This window comes from Musca vetustissima, unplaced genomic scaffold, assembly GCF_032173495.1.
Source record: "Musca vetustissima isolate MV318-11 ecotype Yass unplaced genomic scaffold, APGP_CSIRO_Mvet_v1 utg10199, whole genome shotgun sequence".
Classification (NCBI taxonomy): Eukaryota; Metazoa; Arthropoda; class Insecta; order Diptera; family Muscidae; genus Musca; species Musca vetustissima.
This window is the reverse complement of record NW_026875741.1, coordinates 127114-150623: the sequence shown is the minus strand read 5'-3', so window position 1 is coordinate 150623 and position 23510 is coordinate 127114. Positions and strand designations below refer to the sequence as shown.

General features: G+C 36.1%; 3 protein-coding genes across 3 annotated transcripts; all 3 read left to right on the top strand.

Annotated features, from left to right (window-relative positions):
- Positions 1–2637: 2637 nt before the first annotated feature.
- On the top strand, positions 2638–9222 carry LOC133338268 (sodium channel protein Nach). The gene is made up of 7 exons (XM_061546444.1): positions 2638–2789; positions 2849–3055; positions 3209–3499; positions 3665–4116; positions 8612–8738; positions 8824–8927; positions 9041–9222. Exons 1-7 carry the CDS (start codon positions 2638–2640, stop codon positions 9220–9222), a joined length of 1515 nt encoding a protein of 504 aa, XP_061402428.1.
- Positions 9223–13175: 3953 nt separating this feature from the next.
- Positions 13176–13963, top strand: LOC133338271 (small ribosomal subunit protein uS3-like). The gene has a single exon (XM_061546447.1). The coding sequence runs from the start codon at positions 13214–13216 to the stop codon at positions 13943–13945; it is 732 nt and encodes a 243-aa protein (XP_061402431.1). The 5' UTR covers positions 13176–13213; the 3' UTR covers positions 13946–13963.
- Positions 13964–16309: 2346 nt separating this feature from the next.
- LOC133338275 (gustatory receptor for sugar taste 43a) lies at positions 16310–20700 on the top strand. The gene is made up of 10 exons (XM_061546450.1): positions 16310–16463; positions 16740–16794; positions 16855–16987; positions 17053–17152; positions 19547–19612; positions 19690–19953; positions 20019–20100; positions 20159–20420; positions 20480–20569; positions 20638–20700. The coding sequence occupies exons 1-10, from the start codon at positions 16310–16312 to the stop codon at positions 20698–20700; spliced, it is 1269 nt and encodes a 422-aa protein (XP_061402434.1).
- The last annotated feature ends 2810 nt before the right edge of the window (positions 20701–23510 follow it).

Here is a 23510-nt window from a genome sequence, read left to right as displayed (position 1 = left end):
AATGAAATATATATACTTTGAATTTGCGTATTTTTGAATGTTTTTTTTTTTTTTTTTTTGTTAATTTGAGCACTTTGATAGGATACTAAATAATAAGGGCTCTGTCTAATATATCAAATCATGCGGTGCCCATAGCACTGTATGATGCGTTTTTGTGGAAAATTAGATCAAGGAATCTTGGAGAATAATCAAAATTGTTCCTATTCGGAAAACAAATAAGGATTTACAACAATTTGTAAAAATTTGAAAAAAATTATATTAAAAAAAAAAAATATTTCATTTTCGGAATAAATTTTGTCCGAAATGCCCAAAAAGATAACACTGGTACCTATTACGTTCTCTCCAGAATCCTTTCATGTCGTTTGAATACTTTTTAAGATATCCTGTTATAGAATCCTTTGGTATCCTCGCTCTTGAATCTTTCGTAGAATCTAGCTCAAAGGTTTCGAAGGTATCCTTTCATAACTTTTGAAGAATGATATCCTTATTACATATTATTAATGTTTTCTGCCATAGAATCTATTCGAATCTTTGCTTGAGTACTTATTAGGGTATTTCTTGGCAGAATCCTCCGGTATCCTTGCATTAATACTTATAAAGGTATTTAATAGTATAATCCCTTCGCATCATTGATTCAAATATCCTACCTACTAGGATTTTTGCTTATAGGACAAGTATTTCACCGGCACCAGATTTTCGTACTAATATTCAAGAGGAATTCTCCTAAATTGTTATCCAATAATTAGAGAGTATTCTTAATAATATCCTTTATTGGATACTTATTAAGGTATCCTGCAGTAAAACAATGATGGAAATATAAAGTTTCTCGGTGTAGAATTATTCTGTATCCTTGCATGACTATTTATTAATGCCTCTCGCATTATAATCCCCCTTCCGTATCCTTAACTGAATACTTATTAAGGTTTCTTGCGTTAGAATATCTCCTGGCAGAATCCTCCGAAATTCTTACATGAGTACTTAATAGTATAATCCTTAATAGTATAATCCATTCGTATCATAGATTCAAATCTAAATGTAAAATCATTCCGTATCCTTGCTTGAGTACTTATGTATGTCCTTTGCAATAGAATCCGTTCCAATCCTTGCTTGAGTATCCGTCCATCTATATCCATCTCATATAAGGTGCTATCCAGCGTGCTGTGTGAGCGACTGAAGCCAATGGTCACTGAAATTATTGGATCATACCAATGTGGCTTTAGGCCAGGCAAATCCAACATTGACCAGATTTTCATTCTGCGCGAGATCCTGGAAAAAAATACGAAAAACACATCGAAACATTCCACCAATTCGTCGACAGTTCAGAGGTTTTTGAAGTGATGTCTGCGTTTGGCATTCATGTAAAATTAATACAGTAGTTAAAGTAGGAAAGGACCTCTCGGAGCCCTTCAATACCGAACGAGGATTGAGACAAGGTGACAGTTTGTCATGTGACCTGTTTAACATTCTGCAGGTCATACGAGATGCAAATGTGAACAGAAATGGCAATCTGTACACCAAACAGCGTATGTTACTCGCCTATGCCGACGACATCGATATAATGGGTCGAACATTGCGAGCGGTAACAGCCACCTTTCAACGAATTGAATAGGAATCTGTCAAAGTGGGACTAGCAGTAAATGGCGAGAAGACCAAGCTGATGGTATCAGTGCGCAAGAAGTCCGGTAGAATCGGAGCAAATGTGGAACTCTAAAACTCGGTTACGCCATAAATAAAATTAATAACATCAGCTTTGAAATTCGGAGAAGGATTGCGATGGCCAACAGATGCTACAATGGTCTGAGTAAGCAATTCAAAAACAAGGCCACCTCTCGCCACACCAAACTCACACTCTACAAGACGCTGATACAACCCGTGCTGTTGAATGGATCTGAAACATGGGTACTTGCGCAAGCAGATGAGGCAACTCTTCAAGTTTTTGATAGAAAAAAATTCTCCGGAAGGTCTACGGGCCGATTTGCGTCCACGGTGAATATCGTCGTCGCTTGAACCATGAGTTGTACCATCTATTCTAGGACATCGACATAGTCAGGCATATCGGACTGCAGCGACTACATTGGCTTGGTCATGTTGTGAGAATGGATGAGGATGCCTCAGCTCAAAAGGCATATAAAAGCGAACCAACTGATAGTTTACGCACACAGGGAAGGTCATGAATTCGATGGAAAAATCATGTGGAAGACAACATTTCGGAACATGGTATTTCAAATTGGAAAGCTGCGTACAAACAAATGTTCTGTCATAATGTTCTGCAGGTGCCATCCGAACTTTATACATGTTAGATAACAAACATCTGCATAATCAATTTTCAGTTTCAGTCCATATAAGGCGTACTCTATTTGGAGGGTGTAGAAGTCAATTTCTTTCCTCGTAGTAACTTCTATAAAAAAATATCTCCATCCAAAATATGTTCTAATTTCTTAATTTGATAAAGACTTCTAATTGCCAAGGAACAGCCAAAAGGATACACGGTTAATATGAATTTAATTAAGGGTTGTCAGGATGTACAAGACATGAATACACCACCCTCTTTGAACAAGCTCAGGCAACGAAGATGAATGTAGAAGCACTAACATTCTAGTAATATTCTCTCAACCTAAAGGTTGTGTTTGTCGGAAAATGGGTCAAGTTGAATTACAACCAGAGGATATTGATGAATCCATTACAGCCTTACAAGGAGCTTTAAAACGGACATGGTGTGCCTTTTGTGCTACGACAAGTATACATGGACTGAAATATGCACGCGATGAAGATACCAATAAATATATAAGGTGGAAAAGAATTGCTTTAAAAAAATAATTTAAGTTTATAATTTATTTCGTTTACCTAGGTTCCTCTGGTACCTCATCACGGTGATTATGTTCATCTGTGCCATTGTCATGGTGTTTACCTTCTATGTGGATTATCGCAGTAACCCTACACGCATGAATGTGGAAAATGACCACGCTCCAATTGATAGCATTTTGTTTCCGGCCACCACCATTTGTCCGGAGGTCTTTAATAATATTGAAAAATCAAAGGCATATTTGGAAACCCTGTAAGTATTAAAAATCTTTTGATCTCTTCCCATACTACAAGAATCTATTAATTTTTTCGATATGGTAGTAAAAAATAGTAGGTTCTTGCAGTACGGGAACAGGTCATTTATTTCTCTTTAAAAAAAGTCATATTAAAGTGTCCTGGTTCTTAGAACTATCCCTGGTAACACCACAGTTTCGGAACTTGTATCACTCTTGGGCATCGATTATGGTTTCATGTATGATGATCGTAATTATGCTGCACGAGAATTGGAACTATTCGATGAGCTATTGGAACTTAATGATCTGGATATTTTAGATTTTGCCAGAAATATGGCATGGAATTGTAATGATTTGATATATAAGTGCAGGTTCAAGGATGTCATTGTACCCTGCGATAGTCTCTTTTATATTTCATCAACATTCAATGGATTTTGTTGTGCCTTTAATCTGAATCAATCATAGTAAGTATGGGGACACCAGGGAAGGAAAAAATGTAATTTGATCTGGGACGTGTAGAATTCCAGAATTCTATCTAGCTCTGGGATACTTCCAGAACAAATTTTATTAATATATTTTGTATTCTTAATTTGTTCCCATTTCTCTTGCAATCTTCTCTTCCCTTACAGTTACAGAGAATTCAAATTCCAATTAGCCGCTGGTGGATTCCAAAATGGCCTCTCGTTAATTCTCTACTACAACGATGCCATGTATAATAAAATCAGCTCATATTCAATTGGCTTTAAGGTTATGATTCAGGAAGCTAATGCATTTCCCAGTGCCCACTCGGCCATAAAATTCATACCCTTAAACGAAGAGGTCTTCATTTCAGTACGTCCCGTGGAGACCTTCTGTTCGAAAGCTGTTAAGGATTTGACATTTGAAGAACGTCAATGCACATTTCCCTATGAACGTCAGCTAACCTATTTTCGCAGTTATGTTGCGGCAAATTGTGAGCTGAATTGTCGCGTTACAATGATGGTAAAATTTTGCGGTTGTCATACATATTTTTTCTATAGCAATCGTACAAATGATCGGATATGCACATATCGGGATATTCCATGTTTGGTGGAAAATTTTGGTAAGTCAAAGGTTAAGTGAAAAATTAATATAACTTTGTGTGGCTTTAAGAGCTTGAAACTCAACCACGTCATATTGGCCCTAGACCAGTGTTGATCAGAACTAAATCGATAGTAAGTGTGTGAAAGAGTAACTAAGAGATCATCATCCAAAATGACTGGCGACAAGAGAAAAAAGAGAATACGTGTTTAGCTATCAACGCTTTCGTACTATTTTATGCATAAATGTCATAGATCCAGTTTTTAGTAAAACGATCGCCATATCTTGTCAATCTGAATCGATCTAGCTATGTGTGATCGCCCTTCAATCCATTATAAAATATCGATTTTTAGACTTTTCGATTTTTTCCTTTGACAAAAAAGTCGACTTTTCGATCTTTCGATTTTGTCAAACTTGCTCAAAATCGACTTTTACCGACTAATGCTAAATATTTTTCGTATGAATTGTTGTAAAAAAGTTGTGAAGAAAATCCAAAGTCGATCTTGAAAAGTTGACTTCATCTTTTAGACTTGTCAATAAAAAATGTCGACCGACTAGTCGAAAGTCAATTTACTTATCCCTAAAATGGAACAAGAACTTGCCATAGAATCTGTTTTCTTCACAGTTTGAGTAGTTATTTAATTATCTTGTTGTAAAAGCCGACTCCAATAATTCGAGAGTATAATTTTGTATAGTTTGTAATATCTTTAGAATCCTCCGAAATCATTGCTGGAGTACTTATTAAGGTCTCTTAGAATCCTCCGATATCATTGCTTGGTATTTTATTAAGATCTCTCACCGTTGAATCCTGCCCTATTCTTGCTTGAATACTTATTAAGGTCTCCTGCAGTAGAATCCTTCCGTAATCTTGCTTGAGTACTTATTACGGTATCTTGCTAGGGAATCCGTTCATGTCCTTGGTTGAGTACTTCTTATGGTCTCCCGCAGTAGAATCCATCCGTACCCTGCGTAATTACTTTTATAGGTTTCTCGCAATAGAATTTACCCGTTGAATCCTCCCATATCCCACTTGAGATCCTAATTATGACCTCAACATAACGAAAATGTTCGCGGGAAAATGGGTAAAGAATAAGATTAACTATTTTGAAGATGATCGGTCAACATTTATAGAGTCAAATTGACCAAATGTTTTGTGTGAAAATTTACCAAATTTTCATATTATGGCGAAAATGTTCATTTCAGGAAGACATGGTCCGACTTTAAATCTGATATCAAATATGTTAATGAAAGATGGAGGATATGGGTGATAGACATTTATTTCCGTATGCTCCGCTAGTTTTTATTTCAATTTCTTCAAGGACTACATTGATTCTAGTGACTCCCCAACGATCCTGCTTCGAAATAATCCTCAATTCCGGCGATCACATTCGACGACAAATTCTTCCCAGCAAGTATTCCTTTCAGTTCGGAAAAGTGGACGATGCATCCAGAATCGATGCTTAAATCATGAAATTTTATCATAGTTTTATATAAAAGAACCCATATTTTGAAGGTCTCATTCAAAATACCGGAGGGAAGTTTTCGGAGACTCGTATTCATGCTAGTTTTATTGCTTCATAAAGTCGCTTGGTTAACTCCATTTTGGCCACAGTGTTATTGATAAAGTCTACAAGTATGTTGGGCGCCAAAAAATGATTTTAACAGGTTTTTATAAGTCAAGTTTTAGGGAAATTCAAAATTTTATCCAAATTTTGATATTGCACCATATCAGTTGGGCGAACTTTTTGCAATCTCCACCATGTTCAAAATTCCTCAAATTGTTCGGTACCTTTTATGGGGTCTATGTTATTGGAAATTGTCAAATATAAAATAATAGGCAGCCAGGTTGAAATGAACCCGAAAAGTTGAACCATTAAACGTGTTTTTTTATTTATTAGAAAAAAAAAACGTAAAAATTCCACAAAGGAGGTTTAACCATATGTTAGATTAAAGAATGATGAATGTATTAGCAGCCGTATCACTTGGGGACACTTGTCCATTGTGCTCATCCTGGGTACCAGAGAAAATGGATAGAAGAAGTTTATAAAGAGTAAAATTTTTGCTTATTTTAGCAATGTCAGGATTTTAACAAAGCTAACTATCTTTTGTGATCTATTCCGGCGAAGAAGGCTATAGTATTAATTTCATATTTTCCAAACAGTAGATGCCTTCTGCAACATGTTCGATGGGCATTTACAGAGTATATGTTCAATTGTTTCCAGCTCTTCCTCATCCTTATATAACTGGATGTTGTACAGATCCCTCAATCGATAGATTGGAAGACTGCCAACACCTCGGCTATCTCATTCCCATCTATGTTGCTGTGTCCAGGAACCCGACATAAGTTAACTTTCTGTCGTATATCATATATGGATAAGTAAATCGACTTTCGACTAATCGATTAATCGACTTTTTGTATAAGTCTAAAAGTCAAAGTCGACTTTTGATCTTTGAGAAAATTGCAAAGTCGACTTTTCAAGATCGACTTTCGATTTTCTTCATAAATACTTGGTTTATCATCACAAAGCCGAAATTGCCCTAAGATTAAAAAAAACAGGTATGACAAAATCGAAAGATCAAAAGTCGACTTTTTCGACTTTTGATCTTTCTACTTCCTTGCATTAAACACCTGCACAAGTCCTCTAGCCTTCCTCCATGTTCCACACGTATGTGTATATTAGCATAACAGACAGAGGTAAGGATCCACTTGCTCGGAAAAATCTACTCCAAAGAAGGTTTGAACTTTCTAAGTACCGAAAATTGCAGGGATACAAAACATGGACATGTATTGACATTTTGTGCAAAGATGCTTATCGCCCTCATCTAGAATGTCAAATTGCAACCATTTCTGTTAAATAATGAGTTTAAAATATTTAAAAAAATCGGAAAATTGGAAAAATAACGAAATATCGCAGTACAAAACATCCAAAGCAATTGCAATATATGTGCACACTTTCATCTTATCTCTATATTATATATTGCGAACTCTATCGTGATTTCAACAGAGAGATAGACAGAATTATAGCTAAATCTTCATAGTTATTTATTTGGTCCAGAAATTTATCGAATTAAAAATTTATGGAATTAAAAACAATCACTCAATTGGAATGACCTCAAATTTTCTTTATTTAATTACCACAAACTTCCGAAGGAACCAGTAAGGGAAATTCAACAGTCGGACGGGGCCGACTATATGATACCCTTCACCACTTTGGGTACATATCTACAATATCCTGTAGATAGAACAGACATAGAATCTTTGGAGGACTATTGAGATGGAATCGAGCGAAATTAAATGTGTTATCTAGATAGATATTTTAACCCGTTGAAAATCCCCCATACACATAACATTCTGAAATCAATGAAAATTGCATGTCAAACGGGCAGATTTGGATTCTTTGGTGTACCATTTGTATTAAATCGAGAACAATTATGTATGGGAGCTATATAAACACATGGACCTAATTGAGCAACCGTTGAATACACCATTTGTTTTTGTTATCACTCTAAAGTCTATTTAATGCCATTTGCCAAATTTACTTACCATTTACTTAAAATCGTACAAAAATATATATAAGACCTATGTCAAAATCTGAACCGATTTTAACAAACCATAGCACACATCATTTTTCCCCAATTGCATTCGCTATGCAATATTTTGATCAATCGGACAAATATTGGGAGTTTGGTGTAACATTCACAAAAAATCGGACGAAACTATATATGGGAGCTATATCTAAATCTGAACCGATTTTAACAAAACTTCGCAGACATCAGTCTGGACCTAATTCAGTACTCTGTGCACATTTTGTCCCAATCGGACAAATATTGGGAGTTTGGTGCATCATTCACCTAAAATTGGACGAAACTATATATGGGAGCTATAACTAAATCAGAACCGATTTTAACAAAACTTGGCATACACCAATATAGACCTAATTCAGTACTATGTGCAAAATTTTGTCTCAGTCGGACCTATATTGGGAGTTTGGTGCACCATTCACCAAAAATCGGACGAAACAATATATGGGAGCTATATATAAATATGAACCGATTCCAACAAAACTTCGCATACATAAGTATGGACCTGACACAGTACGCTGTGCAAAATATTGTCCCAATCGGACAAATATTTGGAGTTTGGTGCATCATTTATATAAAATCGGACGAAACTATATATGGAAGCTATATCTAAATCTGAACCGATTTTCTCCACTTTCAAAAGGTTTCGTCCTTGGGCCAAATAAGTGAACTGCCAAATTTCATTAAAATCGGATCATGAATGCGACCTGTACTTTGTTCACAAAAATACATGGACGGACAGACAGACGGACATGCATAAATCAACCCAGAAAGTGATTCTATGCATATTCTCAAAAGGAACCATGGGTCTATCTCGATACCTTTTGCCTGTTACAAACATATGCACAAAGACATAATACCCTGTACCACATTGTGGTGAAGGGTATAAACATTTCGTAATTTTAAACTTAACTTGTTTGTTTCCATATTTCCAGCTAACATAATTGGCCGTTTGAAAAAGAATCAATGTCCATGCGTGAATAGCTGTGAAAAGGTGGAGTATAATGTCCAGGCTACCAGTGCCAAGTTGGATTTAAATATCGATTCTATTGATGAGTTCTAGTAAGTATTAAATTCAGAAAAATAATTTTTTTTTAGTTAAAAAAACTATTGCTGAGATCTTATTTTTTCTTTTGTTTAATTCTAGCGACGGCCTTAAAAAGGATTATTCTGTAGTTCACATTTATATGAATTCGGAAGTGTATCGGAGAGTTCGCCACGATTTACTATCGAATATGGTGACATTGGTTTGTAAGTATAATTATTGGGATTTTATATAAAGTAAAATTATTATAATTTTACTTAGGAATCTTCATAGACTTACAGATTGTTAGAAATAATTTTTGTCTCTTTTCTTTTTTCAGCAAATTTGGGTAGTGCTTTCAGCTTATTCGTAGGCATGAGTATGGTATCCGCTGTGGAAATTGTGTACTATTTTACTGTTATTTTGAAGAAATTCTATCGTCAGGAGAAAAATGCCCGAGAGAAATTATTTAATCGGAGAAAGGAGGAAGCAGAATCCCGCGAAAATGTTCAAAATAATTAATACTCAATAGTTGTATTGATATTTGATTTTTTAAATATATTTTCTGAAATCAATAAAACATTAAAATAAAATTCGTTATCGCACACTCATTATTTTAGTTATATTATTGAACTAGATCTCAGTTTTAGACCTAACACCATATCAGCTTAGGAGTATGAAAGAAAGCCTGCCTCCAACGTAGAAGAAAAGTAAAAAAGTTGCCCAAAATTGGTGACTTGAATGATTATAACAACTGGAAAGGAGTAACCCTACTCAAAGTCATATACAAAAATAAGTATAAAACATTTTGAGAGATGAACATGCTGGCTTCAGACTAAGTAGAATCTGTGTGGACCAACACCCTACGACTTACAATAGAACATCGACTTCAAACAGGCTTCGACATCATCAAACGAATAATAAAACCGATATACTAGCATGCAGAACTCTCAGTTCTTAACAACGGGAACGTAAGCCAACCGTTTCTACCCCACACTGGAGTAAATCAAGGATGACCTCTGTCACCCCTACTGTTCCTAATAGTACTGGATTAAGTAATGAATGAAGTCTGCTCTCAGAGAAGAGGCATAAACTAATATAATGCGGACTAGCGAAGTGCCCGCTACTTGGTATGCGGAAAGGGAATACAAAACATTTATTACTTCCTCTATTTTACACTACAACAGTAATTTTATTCATAAATATCGGCATCACAGCCCCATCGGTTTACATAGATCCAAATTATACCATATTTAGTACTTTTCCTACTTATAACTCTATCCTGTACTCTAAGAGTAATCTAAAAGTAATTCCAAATATAAGTTTTCCATCTAAATTATACCAAATTTAGTATCATCAACAACAACCCACACTCAAAATTTCAAGCTTCTAGCTTCAGCCGTTTCGTCTGGGCGGTGATCTGTCAGTCACTCACTTAACACTAAGCTCTTTTATATATTAAAATTATATAATAATGATTCTTTATTTACAATTTTTCATTTAATACAGTTTGAATCTTTGATTATTTATACATATATTGTAAAACAAGAAAAAATAGTGTTTGATCGACAATGGTTATTTATTAACCGTCTGTCATTCTTTGAGTTTTGATTTTATAACGAATTATACTCGCTTATTAGTAATCCTCTATAATTTAAGGATGTTTTCAAATAAGACACGAGCTTATTCCAATGATTTGCCTCACGACCATCCAAAATGTTGACCATATCTTCCTCAGACAGTGTCGCAGCATGGAAAATTCTCAATCTGAATTCTTTCAGAACTGGACATTCTCCCAGAAAATGGAACAAGGTTTCATCTTGATTTGTATTACATAAGGTGCATTTTCTTCCCCTGCTGTCAATGTCGAATCTTGTCGCATTCAAATTTATCATTCCACACCTTGCTTTCAGAATCCATGAAATTTGGTCGCTAGTAAAGGAATCAGTAAAATACAATTCTCCTCTAGAAAAATCTAAAAATTTGTATATTCTGGTTTGGCTTTCACCTTTCAACCTTAGATTTTCCTGAAATATATGCAGCTTTTCGGAGCTAATAATATTTGAAGTAAAAAGTTTCCATTCAAACTCATTTGCAGTATTTGGCCATTGAACATTCAATCGTTGTGCTAAATTCTTTATGTTTGGTACCCAGAGTACTTCATTTTGAAGCAACAAATTGTGTAAAATTATATTTGTCGCCTTTCGCACAAAATATTCAACATAAATTAAAAATTAAAAAACCTGGAGAGACTCTTCGCAATGTTGGGCTTGAGATTATAATCTAGACAAAAATTAACAACACAAGTAGAGAATACATCATGTATACTACAAGTCCAAAGCGAGAGTAGCATTCTAACGACTGCAAGGTGTATTGAGAACTTCATATATATATATGGGCAATATTGCCAATTTTTTAATATTCCATTTTCAAAAAATCAGCTTTTTTGTTTTTGTGGCACATCAATGATTTTTGGTACACATATAGAGAAAAATGTTCTGACTCCGAAACCGTTCGCGATCAAATATTTGGTTGATGCGCGCAAAATTTATAGAGGTTTTAATTTTGGGTATAAGAAAAAAATCTTAAAATTACGCCGTTTATTATATTGACCAAAAACGTTGATATATATCTCCCTCCGTAAAATAAGAATATGAATATATTATAATAATCACGATAATGTTGCACATATTCGCGAAATATGAAAAAAATAAAAAAAAATATAGCAGATTACATCAATATTTTCATTATATTAATTACATACACACACATAAAAATTAATTTAAAAATATCTACATAATCTAAACACCATGGTGAATCAAATGATATCAAAATCACACAAGTCCGTGTAGCGGTTTCTAAATCACAGCGACAACAAAACAAGATATTGAGGAAAAATGCATATTTGTTTTTGGTTCGAAAAAATAATGTCATCATATTTATTTTTTTAATTTTATACAAGAAATTTCAGAAAAAAATGTTGGTGTTATTCTGCTATTTTACCCGAATTTCGCCGAAAAAATTGACATATATAATAATAATCACTTTTTGTGTATAAGTATACGCCTTGCGGATTATATCAAGACCCTTCCGATAAATCTTAGAATTATATAAATAGGAATAAATCTTAAAAAAAATAATATTATGAAATATACATTTTAAATTGTGTCTAAATCGCGTAATTATCAAAATCATTTGATGCGCATGCGGTTTCAAGGAAGTACTGAAGTTTATCTTCAAATCCATATATATTTTGCGAAGTTTCATTTGGCGGCTAAGATGTGCCACGCGTTACATTGAAGTACCCAACAAATCGTAAAACGCGAATAATTTCCGAAAACTCCATATGCCATTAACGCGCATCGGATTTCGGTGTGCACCCTAAAAAAATACATCGATCTATATCGATTTCAATGTGGTGCATTAAGAACCATGGATGTGCCAGCTCACACTATTTTTGAGATAAATTGGGTACATCTCTCTTCCGGCTGAAATTTTTAAAGTTCTCTTTTCGAAAAAGATCAAAATCCGTATGAGGTCATTTATTGAAGCGGAAATGATACACAGAAAACGCAAATAAATCCGCGATATTTTCAAAAACATTTTTTGCCAAATTTCGTGTTTTTGGAAGGCCAGTTCCCGCCGTTCTAGTAGATGGATTTTCACGAAGAGGATTTTATATCATCCGAAACGTAAAAAACATTATTGATCGCGGGTACTCATATCATTCAGTTGACAGATCTAAAAATTTGGCCCGAAAAATAGGTTTTTTAGAAATTTGATCGCACAAAATTCGCACCTTCGGATGAATATTACTCTGAAGCTGTGCATACTACATACACAAAATACATATCAAATTACGCAGATTCGCGGCTACAATAATCTTATATTCGATTTTTATAAATTCCTGTTTGCGTATTAAAACGTATTAAATGTCAGCATCATTTAAAGGTAGATGCAGTTAAAATGTTGAAAAATGATACATAAGGGGCGTAGTCCCCATTTTGTTGGCTTCTAGGTTTATTTTGACACGAAGACCGTGCAATGAGTGGCTTAGTCACAAATCGATAGAGAACATAAAAAAACTGGTTCGCCTCAACCTGTTTTTACACATTTTTTTAAATGTTGTAATGAATTCTGTTTCATAGTTCATTTTTCTCAATACTTTCACATTTGAAACGAAGGCTGTTCCTGGACCTCCATTGCGTACAGGAAGACTGACCAAACATATCCTTTAATATAGCGAATCTTCGCCTTAAGTTTTTTTGTACTTCAAAAATGCATGTCTTGCTCATTCAATTCGATCTCTTTTCCTGGATATGGTTCACTGGATATTTGAGGTGTTTTAGCGACCTATGGAAATACTACGCACGGTTCTTTCAAATATCTTAAAACTTATTGCACACTTTCAATCACTATTATCGTCCATCGTCCTCTACTACAACACCCACAAATTACGAAAATATAGTTTCTTTTTCTGACCACGTTCCCTGCGAGTTCGTATGAAATAAATATGAGCCTCACAATTTCCAAAAAACGCAAGTTTGTTGCCGATGGCATGTTCAAGGCTGAATTGAACGAGTTCTTGACTCGTGAACTCGCCGAGGATGGTTACTCCGGTGTTGAGGTACGTGTGACCCCCGCCCGTACCGAAATCATCATCATGGCCACCAAGACCCAACAAGTTTTGGGTGAAAAGGGTCGTCGCATCCGTGAATTGACCGCTATGGTCCAAAAACGTTTCAACTTCGAACCTGGCCGTATTGAATTGTACGCTGAAAAGGTCGCCACCCGTGGTTTGTGCGCCATCGCCCAGGCTGAATCTCTCCGTTACAAGTTGACCGGTGGTTTGGCTGTCCGTCGTGCCTGCTATGGTGTCTTGCGTTTCATCATGGAATCCGGTGCCAAGGGCTGTAAAGTCGTCGTCTCCGGTAAATTGCGCGGTCAACGTGCCAAGTCCATGAAATTCGTTGATGGTCTTATGATCCACTCTGGTGATCCATGCAACGATTACGTTGAAACCGCCACCCGTCACGTCTTGTTGCGTCAAGGTGTCTTGGGTATCAAGGTCAAGATTGTGTTGCCTTATGATCCTAAGAACAAGATCGGTCCCAAGAAGCCATTGCCCGACAACGTTTCTGTTGTTGAACCTAAAGAAGAGAAGATCTATGAAACACCCGAAACAGAATACAAAATGCCTGTTGCTGCTCGCGTGCCCATCGGTGATGAAGCTCCTGCTTATTAAGAAAAAAAATGTGTAAGGGTCAGTGATGTTTTTGAATATTTCAAAAAATAAACTTGCAGATATGAAACGTTTTTATTTAACAAGATAAACTTACAAAAAAAAAAAAAAAAAATCGTTCTCGTTTTGGATATGCATGTTTACTCTTCACTTTTAAAAATCTAATGAACACATATTCCTTGTTTATGCCCCCATTGACGTCAAATATTTGATTTAAACATAACGTGTCATGCCCTGTCCACATTTCGAGTGTAAAATTATATACCCGGCTTGGTAATTAATTGCTAATTTGTTTTTCTAATATCTAGCATTTTATTTTGCATTAAATAGTCGACTACAGACTCTGCGAACAGCATGATTTACTGTGTGTGGGGTTTTCAAGAGACTTTAGTACTACAATGAATTATTCACAATATATTACCGTTTTCTAAACCCATACATGAGCAATGTTTCATGATACCGCATTTGTAGATAAAATATTTCTGATAATTTGTATAAAAAATGCTCTAATATTTGAAACAGAATATTGGAAAAAATCAGAACACTTATACAATTTTTCGCGTAAATATGGCATAATAAAGCACCTGTAGAGTTGTATTTTTCCTTATCGTCTTAACTAATGATATTTTTATTCCATACCTTTCATTGCAACACTTAAGGCTGTGGTTGGTTTATCTCATTGAAAAAAGTCATGTATTGTGATTATTAAGCGACCCAAGGCTATGAGATGCACTGGGAAAGTCCGCCAATTGGCTCCTGTTTTAGACGCGTGTTAACAATAAAGTGGGAAACAAATACAGGGATTCAGGCCTGGCCTGTTAAGTTGGCTTTGTATGAAATGTCAATTTATAAAGGAATATCAGAATCAAGCTCGATTTTGGTCGCTGTTCTCCTTTATTCTTTTACAATAAAATAAGCCAACTTAGCATGTCAATCCTGAAGTCCTCTTATGTGTTTCCCCCTTTATTTCGAAAGGCTTAAATTGAAGAGTCATTGGTTGCCGTCTGGCCCGATGAAGGTTTATCAGGATGGCCTCAATCTATTTTTGTTGCAGGGTACTTCTCCCTTGGTGCTTTTTGTAGCTTTCACCTCTCCAACGCTTGCAATCCAAATCTTGAAGTGTATAGCGTTGGACACGTAGTGCATCTTCCCCTTAGTTTTGGACAGACTTGCCATTGAAGACCAGCCCGAACCTACCTACCACAAGAAGAATCCCTTCTACGTTCTCCTCCCACTTCTTCACCAGCAGTGTCTTGTTTTACAGACCAAAACCTTCGAACCTGACAGAGACTGTTGCCTTTTCTAGTTGAGGAATGTGTATTTTCCGTGCCAGCTTGAGTATGTATCAGGTCTCGAATTCTTCCCTTGAACTGGCAACTGTCCAGATCGAGGAGGAGACAACCTTGCAGCAGGCTCTCCACGATTCTTTTTTAGTTTACCGGACGAACTATTCTCGTGGATCCCTGTAAACTTCACTAATTTTCTCAGGTCTTCTGTGCTCTCTCAGGTCTCGAATTATTCCCTTGAACTGGCAGCTGTCCAGATCGAGGAGGAGACAACCTTGCAGCAGGCTCTCCACGATTCTTTGAAAGAAAAAAAATCTCTGAAAAATCTGTGTCGACGGTGAATATTGGCGTCGAATGAACTACGGTGGCTATGCCATGTTGTACGAATGAATGAGAATGCCCAACTCAAAAGGCATATAAAAGTGAGCCTACTGATGGTTCACGCAGAAGGGGAAGGCCACGAATTAGATGGAAAGACAAAGTAGAAACAACATCTTGGAACGTGGTCTTTCAAATGAGAATGCCCAACTCAAAAGGCATATAAAAGTGAGCCTACTGATGGTTCACGCAGAAGGGGAAGGCCACGAATTAGATGGAAATACCAAGTAGAAACAACATCTTCGAACGTGGTCTTTCAAATTGGAGGAGATGCGCACAAGACCGACGCGCTTGGAAAACTAGATCCCTGTTTAACGAAAATATTTCTCCAATACACAAGAAACACGCAGCAAGACATTTAAACCATTTGGTACAATAAATATTAATCTTAGAATGGTATTATTTCAATCCTATTAAATATTTGCACAATCCTCCAAGGGTTAAATATCTCTCACAATTCCCTTCCTCCTAGCCTGTTTTGTTATTTCCGTACGTGTGAATTACTATCTACTTCATAACTTTCGAAAACATGCAATTTGCAAACATGACAAGGATACGAATGTTTTTTATTTACCCCGACAAAAAACCCGGACAATCTACAGGCGATTGCATGCAGAAGTAATTGCGGTCTTTATGTGAAAAGTGCACGAGTAAATAAACCAAATAAATAAGCGAAACATTTAGAAGAATAATCACTTCAAAAATGGAAATATCTGAACCCTCTATTAGTATATTATTTCTTAGTAAAGTTTTTACTTTGGCCCCCTATTCTCTACAAAAGAATGCCAAAGGAATTTATATTATTGACAAGAGTGTACCGTTTATATTCTATTCATCATCGATAATTCTACTATTGGGTAAGGTTATAAAGAAGCAGGGGAAAGACTTGAGAGATGCTTGGCTTTAGGGGGTGTGGTCAAAATTAATTGCGTCGTATGTCAATATACGAAGTAATTAACTACCGATGCAATATCAGCATCGAAAGCTTCTACAAATTGACAAAATGACGCATTAGTGCAGATAGAGGAACTTAAATTTCACAATAATATTGCTCATAAAAATTTTAATAAAATTACATTTCAAATTTGTTATTTCTATAAAAACTAAATCTACTTTTCTCAAAATTCCCACAGTTTTCCTTACTTATCGCGGTTTGTTATTCGATGCCAATTCGAATGTACCCATCAGGTTAGTTCTTCGCAAGTAATTTTCAATTCTACGAAAATGTTCTTTTTATACGATTTTTAGAATGAAGACAGCCACTTCGAAAATCGTTACAGCTTTGGATGTATCGGTGGTAGTTTTGGCATCGGTTGCTGGAGTATTTTGCGGCATTACTGGTTTAAGTACCACCCGAGAACTTAATGCACGGTTGCGAAAAGTGAGTAAGCCCCTAATGTATTTTTATATATTATACGGTTTCTAATGCGTTTCATAAAATTTCAGGTTGACGAAACTATTAATGGATTTAAGGATGTGAAGAGAGAACGCACCAAGGCTCTGATTTTGCTTATAGTTCCCATGCTGTCTATAACAATTTTATTGGGTAAGATATAACAAAAAGTCCTTGCTATTGAAAACCGTTAAGATTTCTTCGAAGAACGCGAGGTATACTCATAGAAGAATTTTAGGTCTTATTAAAAAGCCAAAGTTCTTCTTTAAAAGGTCAAAAAGTATTTTACTAGAAGGTATTCTTATATTAGGCCAGAATGTCTTCTTGTAGAATGCCAGAAGGCCTTGTTTAAAAAACCCGAAGTATACTTTTATTTGACCAGAAGTTCTTCTTCTAGAAGGCCAGAATTTATTCTTCTAGAAGACCAAGCAGCCTTCTTATAAAAAAAAACAGAAGGTATCCTTTATATTACTCAGAGCACCTTCCTTTAGAGTACCGTTCTGAAAGTTTATATCGATCCACCTCTAATATGCTACTGCATTATTTCCACTAATCTGTTTATCCACAGTTTCCATGTGTTCTTCATGTTGTCGCACTTCCGGCAGGATTTAATATTTTACCACAGCTTTGCTCTTATATTGGTGGACCACACTCTCGACGCATACTTGGCGTTCCGTCATTTTACATGTGGTCAAAAGAATTTCTTGTTGTTGTTATTTTAGCAGTTTTTACTGCTGTGTACTTTTTTGCTTAAACCGTTTCCGCTTCTGACTCCAAGTTCAACAGCTGTAGGGTGTCATAGACCAAACCTGGAAAACAGACATTCACCATGTGATCGATTGGCGCCGAATATGAGATGAGGAGGCTATACCACACTGATCTCAGTAGATGACGGAATCTGTGGCGGGCATTTATCGACGATTGTATTCACCCTGTATTCTTGATTTTCTTCCTAAACTGTATCAGTGTGAATACAATTCAATCCTGCGCGATAGATTCTCTTTTGTTGTTCTGATATGCCTGGGCGGAGAATACCTATTTATAAGGTGGTGATTCGGATGGCTGATACTGTAAAATTCAAGAATACATTGCATTGACAACATCTAGCTGTCTTGACGCACTGAAAGGATTTTCGTCTCTTCATGTAAGTGATCTATTAGAGTCATGAGGGGATACCCTGCTGCAGTCCCCAAGGCGACATTTACTAACATTGGCGGACCATACTGGTGCCTCAAAGTTTACGACAGACCGGCCAGATTCAAAAATGCTGGGATTTATACCGGTTGAAGAGGTGTAACGTTTCATGTGCACCATTTCCACATGCCGGGCAGATATTGTCCACCGTGCCATTAATTCGTGCCCAAAATGAATTGAGGCGACTACACCATCCAGATCTTAGTTGTGCCAAGACCACTCTGGTTTGTCGAGGTAGCTGCTGATCTTCTGTTGTTGTCGTAGGCTGTTGTTCGCTGGCCTCAACTGCATCCGTGTCAATCCAACTTAATAGGCTGGCGCCATGAACGTAAAATCACCCGCGTACATAACGATCATTTTGCCATACGATAGGCGCGAAATTTCAGAAAGGTAGAGTTTAAACAATTTCGGAGATATAACCCCTCCCTGTTTGTTTAGTCGTTGTTGATGCTGGTGCGCATCATATTGCGGCCACGCTTAAGCGGGCCACACACTTCAAACATGTACGTTTAATCGGTGTGAAGCTGATGGTCCACAAATGAATCAACAAAGATTTATTTCGAATTTGGTGTTTAAAGAATGAAGAAGGTCAGCGATAGTGACGACGCAAAAAATACCGATCAGTTTTATTTACTTTATTTTTTTAATTTATTTCCCACCGATGGAAAGCACATGTTTAACGTGTGTGGCCCGCTTTAACTTTGTGTGCTAGTCTCACACATACATTAACAAATTGTCATCCTCTCACCGTGTGCATCACTAGAATCATTCTAGTGTCAGACTTCTTATTCTAGGGTCAATAGGGTTCATATGACGAAGCTCATAATGCTCGTTTGCAAATCCCGCTGGCTCTTGTGGTAAGTTTGGTTCTAATTCTCGTATTCGACTTGCAGATATATAACGAACGCCTACATGTTCCAAAAATTCCTTTTTGGATTGGGCAGAAATTCATTTTCTAGCCGTTGATTGACGAATTCTCAGACCCCTTGCCAATCTGGCTTTCACATAGTTAAGAATAGTACCACGTTCAGATATTATAAAGTCGGATGGTCAGTCATCTGTCATTATTTCGAACGGGGTGGCAAAATTCATGGTGGACATTGAAATCACCTAACACCATACGATTATTGACCTACAAGAGAAGGTCAGTACTACTTGTTATAATTCTAACAACCTCGAAGACTGTAGGTATTATTTAGCATTGTTTCTGGTATATCTAGGGTCAATCGCGCTATTGTATTGGTATAGCCATATATAGCTATTGCTTGTATTGGTATCGTCATATAATGGCGCCCAACTATTTGGTCGATGTTATTATTATAATATATTCTTTTTTTATTCTTTTCATTTTAGGTTTGGATATTGGAACATGGCTTCGCAAAGCCGCCTCCATGAAAATACACGAAGACGATGAAACAGGTATGAGGATTTTTTGGTTTCTTGAACATAACGATATTCCTACATATTTTTAAATGAAGATATACAACCAATTTCAGATATGAACATCAAATGGTATATACCATTTTATAGTTTATATTTAGTGTTAACCGTTTTGCATATATCCTTTGCCAATACGACATTTGGTCTGTGGACACGTTTCAAGGGTTTAAATTGTTTATTGCGGACATCATTCCTACCACATGTTCGTGTCAAAGAACCACAATTGGCAAAAAATCCAAAAATTACCACGGTCAAGGCGAATTCAACGGTGAGCAGTTCGTCATCATCGCTGGCATCGGAGAGTTATCAACAAAATGGTTTGGAAAAATTGAGGTTATGTTTTTGGATTTTAAGAAAAATTGTTAAGTTTTCTATTTTTTTCCAACAGGGAAAACCAAATCATTGCTATTGAAATTGATGGCGGAGACCCATGAGTCCTTGGGTAAATGTGTTAAATTGGTATCAAGGTGAGTTTTTATTTTTTTAATATATAATTGTTAATAAATTTGTCTTAATCTCCATTAGCTATTATGGTATGGCAATTCTGATTATACTTGTCTCGTGTTTCCTACATCTCCTGGCCACTGCTTATTTCCTTCTAATTGAGCTATTCAGCAATAATGATAGTGGTTATGTTTGGCTCCAAATTCTGTGGATCTTTTTCCATGCTCTACGCTTGTTGGCTGTGGTGGAACCCTGCCATCGTTTAACTGTGGAATCTACACAAACTATACATATAATTTGTGAAATTGAACGTACCATACATGATTCCATATTGGCTGAGGAGGTGAGATGTTTTAGAATGAATTTGGATGTATTTAAATGTTTTAAAAATATGGTTTCCAGGTTAAAAAGTTTTGGCAACAATTATTGGTTTATGAGCCTCGATTTTCAGCCTGTGGCTTGTGTTTGGTGGATCGAAATATTTTGGCGGCGGTAAATTCCCAGCCTCTCCTATTAAATTTGAGGACTACAAAATTTAATTCTGTTCTAATTTATTTTAGATGTTCTCTGGCATTGCAACATATCTGGTCATTCTAATACAATTTCAAAAATCTAATGGGTAATTTACGTGTTATAAAAATATTTGTATACTTAGTAAGGCTTTTGTAAACAATAAAATCTTATTTAATAGAGATTTCATTCGGCATCAGTTCGTGTTACTTCTCTACAGATAAAGCTTCGCAAATGCTGCTAAGTTAAGTACATGGAGGATTTCGTACTTTGTTCTTAGTTTATATCCTTTCCAAATCATATACTTTTTCTTGTCTGAAGTTGGGGAAATGAGCGAAAGAGGGGAACATTCAGAAGCTACATTTTTCAGGATAGGGCTGGTCTAAGAGAAATGACGTGGCACTTCTTTACCTATATTAGCATAGTCTGAAAATTTTTTTTTAATCTATGGTTGGAATTCTCTATAGAAACAAGGAAATATTCGCATATGAAATCAGAGGTTATTTCATAAATAACTGCAATGTCTACTGAAATCTATTTGGCAAGTAATCTTTATGAGTAGACCTATGTGTAGGAATGATTACAGTGGGGATCATCACAGGTCATTACAGGATATTGTCTCTATCTGAAATTAATGAAGTCAAACTTTGATGAAACAGATTGGTCATCTGTTTCATCAAAACTCTTCTAATATTCCAGAAGATCATAGAAGATAAAAAGGCTTTTATATGGCTTTTGAGCTGGGGCATACTTATACATTCTCTGCAGCTCGATGCGCCTAACTATGTAGATATTAGTGTACAGATGATGTAGCTAATGGTTCATTTATTCACCATCGACGCTGATCGGCCCATAGATCTTTCGGATAATTTTTTCTCTCAAACAAGACCTGCCTTATCTGCTTGCACAATACCAATATATTATCAGTATTATCAGCGTCTTGTCATCGGCGTAGGCGAGTAATGTGTGTTGTTTGGTGTACAGAGTGTCATTTCTGTTTGTCTTTGCATCTCATATGATCTTTTCGAGCAGGATGTTAAATAGGTCACACGGCAGGCTGTCACAATGTCTGAATCCTCATTCGGTGTCGAAGGGTTCCTAAAGATACTTTTCGACTTTAACTGTTTATTTGCCGTAGCAATGGTATATGGTCTAAAGTATAGGGTTTCAGGAATGCCGACCGCAGACATGACTTCGTTTCTGAGAAATTCGATTGTAAATGTATCAATAGATATCACTAAACTATGTGTTACTGTTTGACTCTTAAACTCAGAAAAAAATTATTGGAACGCTAAACGATAGTTTTCCGAGCTCAACGAAATTGGCAGAACTAAGAGAGGAATACTACCTGTTATGTTAGGGATGTACGCTTGTTAATAACAACCATTCACTCTGAGACAATTGTCTCAGATAGTTTTCCGAGCTCAACGAAATTGGCAGAACTAAGAGAGGAATACTACCTGTTATGTTAGGTTAGGGATGTACGCTTGTTAATAACAACCATTCACTCTGAGACAATTGTTAATTGTGATCATCCTTGATACCTGAAAAGAAAAGTTAAAAGAAGAGAGAAAAAAAATAGTTGTAGAGCCTAGAAGATGGTTATTTTTTTTTTTGACAAAGCCTTGGATCTGATTGGGGTCTATTTTGGAGAAGAATGTTAGATTATCAATTTCATATCTTTCAAACTGTTTGGGTCTTCTGCCATTCAGCGATGGACATCTACGTCATCACTCGACAATAATCCTCTCCGTTGGAGTCCCATTTCGAAGTGAGGGATATAACTTGCAGTGACCTGTTATGAACCCCACAATGATTTTGATATCTCTCTTATTGTTGTTGTTGTTGTTGTAACAGCCCTATTGCTTTTACACAATGGGCTGAGGTGACAGACGTTGGCCGAGTATAACTCGGGTCGTTTCGGATCGTAGACCCCTCTGTCTCTCTTATTATGTGACAACAGCGAAGAAGTTCTTCGGCCAGAGAATTCAGGCCAGATAGCTTTTGAGATTCTGCAACCAAGTTCTCTCGACCATCTGTTGCCGACTACTTCGCCGTAGAACAAACGGATTTTGCCAATGAAATATCCAATGGGTGGCTGCACAAATCTCTCAATCGGACGATGGGAAGACTGTGAACCCCCTCGTGGAATCCAAGATAAATTAACTATCCGTCGTATATCATGCAGAGCAGACTTGCAATCAAGAACTGCTTTTGAGTTTATAGTATACGTATTTAAAGCCTTGAAGGCCGCCTGACTATCGACAAATATAGTCACCGGTCCCGTATTATCGGCAGTAAGTGTTTTGACTATCTCGGTCGCTTTCGTAATTGCAATGATTTCTGCTTGAAAAACGCTACAAAGATTGTCAATCCTGTTATGTTCATATATATTATATGTAAGTTTTTAAACATACCTATATAAATCAGCCTTCTCCAATTTATATGTTTTTTTATTGAGAATAAAAATTGATAACTTTGTGTTGATGATATCCGTTGTCACGGTATTCTCCAGCTATTTAAAGATAAAAATTCTTTATTAACATTTATGATTGATTACATTTAAATTGGATGTGCTCCTTTGCCGTAAATATTTCATTATGTTATATATTGTAATATTTTGTTGTTGTGGAAAATGTTCTCCTTGTTTTTTTGTTTTGTTTTTCTTCTTTCTAGTGGAATTATTCTGGTAGGATTCAATATTGTTATTACTAAACATAAAAACTATATTATAACGTGTAGGTAGTAGTAATAGTATATGTGTATTCTAAAAATTTATAAACAAAGAAGAAAATATTCTTGGTGATCCAGTGAGAATGGATAGGGAGTTGGTTGGTTGCTTGGTAAAAGAAATAATAAACGTAGTGTAAAAATGTATAAAAATTAGAAATAACATATACGATGGCATACAGTAAAAAAAGAA